General features: G+C 37.2%; 1 protein-coding gene across 2 annotated transcripts; it reads left to right on the forward strand.

The window, feature by feature from the left end:
- Positions 1 to 524: 524 nt before the first annotated feature.
- On the forward strand, positions 525 to 9,967 carry LOC128994802 (E3 ubiquitin-protein ligase MSL2-like). 2 transcript variants are annotated; one of them, XM_054419590.1, is made up of 4 exons: positions 525 to 1,746; positions 2,475 to 2,714; positions 8,219 to 8,320; positions 9,730 to 9,967. In XM_054419590.1, the coding sequence occupies exons 1-4, from the start codon at positions 955 to 957 to the stop codon at positions 9,856 to 9,858; spliced, it is 1,263 nt and encodes a 420-aa protein (XP_054275565.1). In that variant the 5' UTR covers positions 525 to 954; the 3' UTR covers positions 9,859 to 9,967. The 2 variants fall into 2 exon arrangements, 1 of the variants encoding a protein (XP_054275565.1); XR_008490919.1 differs by having other exon boundaries at positions 527 to 1,746; positions 8,219 to 8,400; positions 9,730 to 9,745.
- Positions 9,968 to 10,523: the final 556 nt, after the last annotated feature.

Genomic DNA, 10,523 nt, shown 5'->3' on the forward strand with positions numbered 1-10,523 from the left:
AGGCCGTGGCCTTCGAAGTGGCAACATCGCAAGTAGGGTTGTAACAGCTGTTTTGTTTGGAGGCGGCTAATGGTAGTTTGTGCATTTTTTAATAGTACAAAAGCGTGTTTACTGGGCTATAAAAATATTGACTCCAATTTCATGTACAAAAGTCTATTTTAAAATCTATAAACATTGTTTTGGTTTTCATTTCTATATATTTTATTTTCAATCATTTAATAAATTGATGTTCGTAGATTTCAATTTAAATGATTAATACGCGAATTAATGAGCTGGTTCACCTGTCTGCCATGTTATCTTATGAGACGTCTCACTGGACAACACCACTAACAACGTCTTCAATTCTACCAGGCCGCGGCCTAGAGTTGGTGGCCGTGCTTGAGCTGTCTGGCTGATATGAGTACTGAACTGAGTGGGAGTGAGTCTGTCAATCTGAACTGAATCTGAGTGAGTGCGGTGGGGGTGGAGTGGATTGGATCATTGGATGTTGGTTCAGTTCATGTTTGTTATTTGTGTATATACGTCACGGCGTCTTGTATTCTTGATTCTTAAAATTAAGTTTAAAACACAATTTATGTTATTTTTCGAAGTGAATTAGTATGGTTTAAAGGTAACCATACTAGGTGAAACCAGACCATAGATAGGAATAGTTGTTATTTGATTTTGGACAGTGGTGACAGTTGGTTGATTTTAACCTCTCTTCTTGCAGACAAGTTAAAAGATTTAGATATAATTCTGGTAAACGTTGAAGGTAGCCTATTGACCCGCTTCATTTTTAGAATAATCATTGAATTATAGTCAGATTGTATCTCACACAGATTATTTTTGCCCCAGATACTTTACACATTATTGTTCTGACAAGTGAACTGCCAGTAGGCCTAGGCTAGGTTTTAACACAGCTTTTAAAACTTGGTTCTCCTCCCCGTAAAACATTCAAAGTTTAATCCAAAGATAATGAATGCCACAAACTTATATGTTTCAACTTGCAGATTAGTAATGCAAGCAAATGCTGATGACCCTACTTCTTGGGCTGATTTATATAGGTTAATTCCTTATCTGAGACAGTCCCTGTCTTGTACAGTTTGTGGAAATCTGTTGATTGAACCATACACTCCTACTGAAACCAACTGTCAACATCATGTGTGTAAGTCTTGTAAAGGAGGGAAGAAAAAACTGAAACCGTCTTGTAGTTGGTGTAAAGACTATGACAAATACGTTGAAAATGTTCAACTTAGGATATTGCTTCAATGTTACAAAAAACTGTGTGAATACATCATAAGTTCAGCCATGTATAAAAAAATATCCACTGTAAATAATTTAACTGGAAACAATGTTAGTACTAATCTGTTGGATGGTTCAAACCCAACACTTATAAATCTCATTCAAGAGGGTGCGGGATTTGCTGATGAATTCAGAACCTCTAAGTCATCCAATTTTTCTCTATCTTGTGTTCATACCAACTCCACATCAACACAGACAAACTCTGCTTCAACTTCTACACAAACTATCTCTGCTTCTGTAGCAGCAAGTCCTGAAAGTGCACCGATACCTTTGACTTACAATGGAGAAGAAGAAACTACTAAATCAATTCATAATGGGTCAGCTGTCGTGTATTCTGTGCTTCATGCTGGAAGTGGTAATAAGTTAACTATAAAAAGAAAAGCGTCCGAGTTGGTAAATGACAATCAGGAAAGAAATTCTCCATCTCCTGTAAAAGTTTTATCACCAACACCAAAACATTCTATGGTAAGTAGCCTAAAGTAAGTTATGTTTTCAGATAGGTTAATCTTAAAATATTTAAAAACATTTGCACAATTTATGACAGCTAGCCTGACCATACTACTGGACCGAATTACACGCGGGTTGTAGCCTGGACCGGTAGGCCTACCTACCAAAAGAAAGGTTAGGCCTACCGGTGTCGGTCAAATAATCCGAATAATGTAAGGATACAATGCAGTACTTACGCCTGTCAATACTTATTTCGCTTAATGTTATCGCCTTTATTTTCACGCTCGTTGCGTATCGCATCCACAACTTATTCTCGCCGCAGGTCCGCTATATATCTCAGGACAGGGTGTGTAGCGAACATGTGCTCACCGTCGACTGCCCGGTCTTGAGGGAGGGTGTTTGGCGAACAAGCGCTCGCCATCGACTGTCCCAAGAAATGTCCACTGTCCGCTGGTCTCGGCTTCTCCCCACCACGTCTACGTCAGTGCCCCGAGGTCGCGGCGGCCAAGTCACGAACTAGGAGACTTGACTTGCCGTGGACATGTTTGACATTGTTGTCGAGCGCGCTCAAACCTTCACGGCCTTAAAATAATTAAAAGTAACCCCCTTAATAAAATTTGACCATTACACCTGTAAGCGTTAAGTCTACCATAGGCCTATGTATTGCACATAAACTAAAAATATTGAAATTACATTTACTGTAGACCTAACTTATCTGTGATTACTTACTTTATTTAATATTTCAGAGCCAAGTTACTGAGCCCACAACAAACAGTGGAATAACACCAGTCAAAAAACCAACAAGAGGGAAAACTGGTTCGTCATCAGCAGTGAAGACAGGATGTCGGTGTGGAAATGCGACGGCAATACCTGGAAAATTGACTTGTTGCGGACAAAGATGTGCGTGTTACACAGAGAACAAAGCTTGCGTCGGCTGTAAATGTCGAGGCTGTAGAAACCCACGTAATAGGACTGAAGGGCAAAACGTAAGTTACACCTGTGATATGTAAGTAACGTAAGTGATGTGTATAAAATGATTTTGATAGAGTACACAGAAGACGTTGCGACTTAAGCTGCACATAGGGTTGAGCTTGCCCAGCTGAAACTAAATTGAGTCATGCACACCATTAATGCATGTATAGCAGACCACGGTCTCTCGCTCATTCTGAGCAAAACTGAGCTCATTCTGATTTTGACTAAAAAAGGATTGACACCATCAATGAGGGTGAGGACCATTGAAATCCGAACCGCTTGGGCCGTCAAGTACCTTGGTGTCATGGTGGACAGCAAGCTCAACTGGCGGGACCAGATCTATGGCGGAAGAGGCCGCTAAAGTGGTTTCTTCCCTTAGCCGGTTAATGACCAATGTCGGAGGTCCGCGATCCAGTCGCTGAAGGCTGTTGTCTCCGTAATCCTGCGTAGCCGTAGTCCGTAATCTTGCACAGTGGGGAAGTGTGGGCAGATGCACTCAATGAGGAGGTTTACGGGATATAGCTTGCACGAGTGCATTGTCAGGCAGCACTAAGGGTAGTATCTGCCTACCAAACAGTGTCCGAACTCCATCCTGGTGGTTGCTGGAATCATCCCTGTCAAACTTGTGATGGTAGAGGGGAAAGCAATATATCAGCGGCGCGGAGAGGACCATGCAAGAAGCGGCGCACCTACCGGCTCTGGCAGGAGAGCTGGGGAAAGGAGAGACGGGGACGCTAAACCATGCGACTGATTCACCAAGTCCAACCTTGGGTCCTCACCCAATTTTTGACAGGTCACAGATTTTTTCGATCGTACCTGTTCAGGATGGGCAAAGCTGTGTCACCCAATTGTATCTACTGCCCAGGCACTCCCGACGACGAGGAACACACTTTTCCGCTGTCTGCGTTGGAAAGGCCCTGCTTGGAGGTTCAATACAATGTAGAACTGCTGTCGGTTGACACGGTCATCCTAATGATGGCGGAGGGTGAAGACAATTGGACTTGTGTGTCACACTTCGTCCAGGGTATTCCCTGCCTCAAGAAGATCGACCTTGATGGAGATGTGGCATAAGTAATAAATTAATAACAGAATGCCAGAAACAGTGGGAGCCCTAGGGCTTAGGTTACATGTTGGCCTGACTTGACAAAATGTGAGAAAAAAATCCCAAGTCTGTGTCCAACAGAGTAGAGAGGGGTTTTTGTAGTGAGTAGTCTGGTCCTCTCAGGAGTCTCTCAGGCCACCTGTGTGCGTAAATTCATTTTCGGTCCTCTCCCTAGGAAAACAAAAACAAAAAAACTACCCTTCATCTTGTCGGGCATACGGTTAAAATTTTCAGGTGATCAAGATGATATCTAGCCTATTTTTAAATCTTCAACTGTACCTATTTGTATTTATATTGATATACTGTATCCTGCAATTAAATAATATTTATAATGATCTGTATATCTGTGTAGCTGTGGTCAGAATCTACTAATAGTAGGCATAAGCCAACTGTAAACTGGCCCTTGCAGATAACGCACTTGCACAATCTTCCAGATACACGTTCTTTGAACCTATGAGAGAATGATTGAGTACTTTTGCTTATATGGTATATTAGCTGTGGAAGTCATCTTTTACATGCATATATATTCCAGTCTTAACCCTAGAAAGGTATCGTCATATAGCATGACGCTAAGATTATCAATACGTAAATTTGACGCACATAGGAATTGCATACAGTAAGACATTGTCATGCAGTGTGACGCTAAGGGTATCAATATGTAATTTGGACACGTAAGTTTGATGTATGCAATCCAAGAAACCGACTAGCAAGAAAATAAAGAAACACACTAAGACCCAACCAAGGCAGCCATCACAAGGCAAATGACTGCTGAGAGCACTGCTGGAAGGAGGGTAGCGTCGGTTGAAGGGGTGGGGGTATGGGACGCTAAAAATAACTCACCCTACTTCAAATTTACGTGCGATATCCACCTAGGGTTGTTTTTGATAAACTGGTTTTAAATACACTTTTGTTAGACATAAATGTAACACTCACTTCATATTTTAATTCTTTATTCTACAATATAGTCTAATTCTTGTACTATTTGTTTTGGTTCTTTTAACATATGTTTCTAATTCTTCTTTTTACAGTATAATATGACAGTTTGTTAGGGTTGATTGTATATATTGAGATTATAACAATTGGGCTTTAACATAGGGTTAACCATACCATCGTGTTCATTTTATGGCTTTAGTAGTTTAGATAACTTGTTCTTGTTATGATATTGTGATGTTTTGAATGATGTTGATATTAATTTTTCCATTTTATATTTTAGGGTCTTTTAAGGGATTTTCTCTTTTCCCATTCAACCTCCCAAATAATTTAATTCACTTACTCTAGTCAGAAAAATATTGTGTTAAGTCCTGTGATTCCAAAGAGACTTTGTTCCATCTTTGACATTATTGACTAAAATCATGACACTTGACTAAGTGCAACAGTATTTCTACTATGAAGCAATACAAAAATATCCCAAAGTGTCTAGGTTGGGAACCGGAGATTTTGTGCCTATCAAATTGTACTTGAGTTTTGATAACAAGGCAAAATACTTTGAATCATTGTTGTATAGGGCTGGGAATCTTACATATTTTTATCATTGTCGTCGCCTTTAGCTTACAAACAAGGTTTCCACTGATTCACGGTGCTTCAATGACAGTTGTGTGAATTGTAAAGTAAATAATCACAACTGCAGTGGGTGATGATGGATGTTGCTGCGATCTCGGAAGATTCTTCCAATTTCCTTGTGTTCCTAACAGAGGTTTACGGATGCTGCTAAACTTGCTTTTCCAAAGTGTCACTTTCGGTTTATACTCGCCCCTATGTGCTGCAATTCCTGGACCATAAGCGCATCTCTTGGGTACAATACTACAAGATCGCGCCACTCATCTCCATTCATACTTGGCTTACCTTAAAATACCTACTTTGTATGGTCGCCAGTTCAATTAAAAGTATTAAAGTACGTTGGCCTACCCAATGATTCATAACTACATTTCGATACGATTCTTGATGATACCCAGTGCTTTTCCCTAGAATACATGGCCTAAGCTACACATAGGAAATAAAATTACAAACGTCCAAAACCCCAATTTTGTGCAATTTTTTTCACCTTTCCTCCTAATGATTAGCCGACTAGATAGATATAACAATCATTGTTTTGAGAATACATCATCTTTTATTCAAACCGTTGTCCGGATAAAGGTTGTTTCTTCAATCTGTCATTGATATGTTTACATTAAAAGTTGTTCACAAATAATGCAATTAATCGGAAATAACATTGATTTCCTATAACATTTAGTGAGAAAATCCAAAAACAAAGGGAGATTAATAACCTTGTGACTTGATTAAAGCATTTAATTGGTTGGAAGTAGGCCTACTAAAGTTCTTAACTAACTGTCAACGTTGGTTTTTGGTGCTGGTACTTTTCCTTAGAACCGGTGGTAGCGAGGATCATTATTACGTACCAACCACAGAGAATAGACCATTCCGTCACATTACACAATGGTGGTCTCTTGTCTGTAGTACCAACACATCACTATTTACAGTTTAGTTACTGTTAGAGTTGCAACTTATTACTTACAACAATCATATTCAATTTAATTGATGTTTTACTCTATGAGTTTTTGCATTTTCTGTCTGAATTCTGAAATCTTAGTTTATGCTATAAAAATGTTAACACATTTAAGTGAAACATTTTTTGAGCAAACTATCATGAATTGTTTACGCTTTACTTTGTTTATGTATTAATAGTTCGTGGCGTGTGTATTGTAAATTACCCACGAATACTAGAACAGACCCGGTATGGATCATAATCATAAACAAATTATGTTACTGGCACAATAGTAAACATTATTGGACATTGATTGCTCAAATGGAACTCTCTAAACCTAAACCGTATGTCAATGCATCGGACCAGTTACGTAATTTGTTCATATTTATGATCTATAACGGTTTCTGATCTAATTCGTTTAAATTACCGATTTAAATTGTCTTTAGTACTTCATTTCTTATAGTATACCATGATTTTTGACACCATTTTAGGTCATCTTCGGATTAAGCAAATATAAATTGTCATTACAGACGGTATTATCACTGCACGTTAAGTTAATACGATATGATAAAATTTGATGACACTAACAAATCTTTCAAATACTAATTTTAATCTACTTTGCTTTGGTTAAAGCGAAGCAAATGTCCTGATTCAATTCTGTATTTGTGTTTATGTCTGTTGGTAACGCATTAATGTCCTTATTTCTCAGTATTTTGTGGAAAAGACAAGAGCACCTTAGTAAATGAAAATTTCAACCGGAATAAAGTAGGCAATGGTGAGGTTGAGGTTGTATTATAACTACTTTTAACCAGTGTGGAAAGTAGCTTTAAATTATGGACCTACCTTAGTGCTATGCCTCATATATCTATAAAGCTGTTTTTTTTGGCAAAGCATTTGTTTTGGCTTGAAACGGTCAAATAATGTATTTGCATTTTGCGAAGGTTTATATGTATTCCTATAATAGTTTTGCCAGCATATCTGGAAAAATGCTCACTTAATATGCAAACCAACTGCTTTTAGCGAATTTCCCTATAGGGAAGTAGCTATTACCGTAGGTGGCACGGTAAGACCTAGACCCGGGATTGATTTACTTTTTCATTTTGATGTCCCCAGAGGCCAAAAACACCATTCGTTAAAATTTGTATATATGTATATTTATATAGACTCATATATATAGGCCTATATATATACGTCCGTGAACGCGATAACTTGAGTAATTTTTGTCTGATTTTGATGAAATTTGGTTTAAAGGTATCAAGCGGGATAAACTTGAATGAGTTCGCGAACCAGCACAATCGGACCATGGGAAAGGGGCTTTATGGGGGGTTTTATGGGGTAAAAATTGGTTTTTCTCACTTTTGACCCTCAAAACACAAAATTTCCCCTATTTCTCTTTAGACCTTTTTAAAGAGATTAAAAAAACAAATAATTTAGTATATAAAAGTATTTTTGTTCAATTATTAGTAACGGAGAAAATTAAAAAAAATTTAAATTTAAAATTCCCATGTTATTCTTATGGAGAATATTGTCAAATGTTGTAGTTCGCTTGTTTATGGATATATTTTGATCAAACTTGGCAAATTTATTTATTTTGTACTAAGCTATCAATATTTTACTCAAAAACACACTTTATTAGTTTCCTTGTAACAAAAACCTAGATACTCGTTAAACCTAATGTTATTAAAATATATTTAACTGAAAATCAATTCAGACAAATGGAAATTTGCTTAGTCGGCAGGTTTGCTGCAGCGGGGGTATTTTGAATATAAAATAGGTTTAAACTGACTGCAAGATCTCGTCCGTAGAACAGGCACACAGCTAGTAAGATATAAATATAATTTTTGTTTGTGGATTACTCCTCTTATTTCCTGTAGTTTAGTTTGTTAAGAAAACATTTAACATTTCTACCAGCTAACCGCAGCTTTTGTTCTCAGCCATGTAACTATCAGATGCTGACAGAAGATCCTCTAGTCCCTCCACAAAGCGTCTCGCTCACTCCCAGCGATCTTGTCTCCACGGCTGGAGGAACCGTTCAGGTCCTGTCTGTTACTTAATGTTACTTAACGTTGTAGATAGACATTGTAGACTTAACATTCCAGTCGACTTAGAAGGCAAGGTGGGTGTTTGGATTTTATGTTCTGTAGAATATAGTTTATATTTTTAGCTGTTGTGTAGTTTCTAGAATTGATTTTGAAGCTGTGATTATTGGACTGGACTAATTATTTGAATTTGTTCAAATAGAGCATGTGAATGTGGTTTTGTTTTTGTTTTTAGTTTTAGCGAATTTTCCATATAGTGAATAAGCTCCATATTTCTGTCTTACGATTGGATTTAGAATTGTAATTTAGCTAGTGTATATCTGTTGTGATATATAAAGGGGTGTTGGAATGAAAGTCTTTACACCTTTATCCAGCCTAGATGTAAATTTGTAGCATTAAGAAGACCCATATTTCAACGGTGATCAGGGGCGTCATTTGGGGGGGCAGGGGGGGGGCATTTGCCCCCCCCCTGGATCCTGGGCTAGAGAAAAAAATATGCTGTACTAGCCAATAATCAAATATTTTCTCCTGTCCAATCCTAAAAAGCACAGCAGACAAAAATCTGTATATTCTTGTACAGTAATTTGAAACAAAAATTATTATTGTTTTATTGTCTTAGATAGCACATTTTGAGTTTACATAAATTAGTAGTTTTGTTATTCATTTACTTTTTCTGTTTGGTGCTGTACGATAAACCACTTAGGTACTTATAGTTTATATAGAGTAGGCCTATACATAAAAATTCAGATTTTTTAGAAACATCGCTTTGTCATTTACTTTTATGAATTATTCAAGCATTAACATTATACATGTGTTTTAAATTTTACTTAATTTTTTTAAACATTGTAGAGTACCAATTTAATATAGTTAAATAGAACCTTTTGTACTTTTGTGTCAAATTATTTTATTGGTGATAAAATTTGATTTGCTTTTAAGTTCTTAAATACTTGTATTTTATAAAAATAAAAAAAATAAACTGTCATAAACTATGAATTGTTATAGGCTATGAACAACCGTATTCATTGCTAAATGTTGTACAAGAGAAATTGGTCATGAATATAATAACAAACATAATATTAATACATCATGGAACTATTGATCACGTTTCTTAGATGACTAACTTACCAACATAAAATTAATGTGTTTCTGTCTGTTGTCAATAATTCTTAGTTTCATTAATTTTCTGCCTAAACTTAAATAAATTTTACTCATAATTTTTTTCATTTGAAGTGTTTTTGACAATTAAAATAAGCTGAAACCCCTCTTTTTTGTTTCAAAACTGCAAAACCCCCGGACCCCCCTCGTTTGCTGGGGGGTATTCTATACCCCCCATTCCCCCAGGTGTTTGCCCCCCCCCCCAAGGATTTGGTGAAATGACGCCACTGACGGTGATGTTTGGTTGACAGGTTGTAGGGGTGTATACGACTCAGCTCCACAGCTTGACGTCAACTCCGCTACTATTGGATGCCAACACTGCTGTGACAACCATTGGAGCAGATGTTGGAGCAGAATCTAGTGAACAAATCCTCCCATAGACATTCAGTACCCTATAGTGAAGAATTGCATTTGTGAAATGAACGGGTTCTTATTTTTGTATGTGTAAAATTCATCCTCATAGATTGTAAGATTAAATTATTAGTGAAACTCGTGTCAGTTCTTTACATACCGGTAAACCAATTTATCCTATTTCACAGAATGTCCTCTATTTCTAAATGTGGTGCATTCCGTGTTATTTATGAAATCAGTTTGCTATTCACAGGAGCTTATACCTCTAATCCAATGATGGTCATAAATATTATATTTGCTTAACCCTAGGACTTGTTAAAAAACATAGTGATCAGATTTTGTCTAGGGGGATACTTGATATAAATGTTTAATTTAATTAAGATTGTGCAAAATTATATATTTAAGTTAAATATTCTTAAACGTGGTTTCCCCTCAGAGGCTGATTCAAGTTTAACATTTCTAGACGGTCAAGCTTTGACAAACATTCTATTCAAAGCTTAAAAAATTTAAAAACCATGATGATTAAGCTCATTTACAATCTTGGCACACCCCTGCTACCAATGGCGGATGATGCTTGTTTTTGCAACGGCTGTGGCAGTGGTGGGGTCGTTAGAACTACTTACCTTAGCAATTCTACTCTCCATGAGAAGGATAGGGATTTTTAAATGAGTTAGAAATGACAGAGCTTCTAATC

The sequence above is a fragment of the Macrosteles quadrilineatus genome, unplaced genomic scaffold, assembly GCF_028750875.1.
Source record: "Macrosteles quadrilineatus isolate MER2022 unplaced genomic scaffold, UCM_ALF_1.0 Scaffold_5__1_contigs__length_97177068, whole genome shotgun sequence".
Taxonomy (NCBI): Eukaryota; Metazoa; Arthropoda; class Insecta; order Hemiptera; family Cicadellidae; genus Macrosteles; species Macrosteles quadrilineatus.

What these genes read in the sequence shown, in the direction of transcription:
- LOC128994802 (XM_054419590.1), top strand. Translation starts at nt 955, where the DNA reads ATGAATGCCACAAACTTATATGTTTCAACTTGCAGATTAGTAATGCAA. An exon ending in CAACACCAAAACATTCTATG is followed by an intron (nt 1,747 to 2,474) that starts GTAAGTAGCCTA and finishes TTAATATTTCAG; the next exon opens with AGCCAAGTTACTGAGCCCAC. An exon ending in ATAGGACTGAAGGGCAAAAC is followed by an intron (nt 2,715 to 8,218) that starts GTAAGTTACACC and finishes TTTTGTTCTCAG; the next exon opens with CCATGTAACTATCAGATGCT.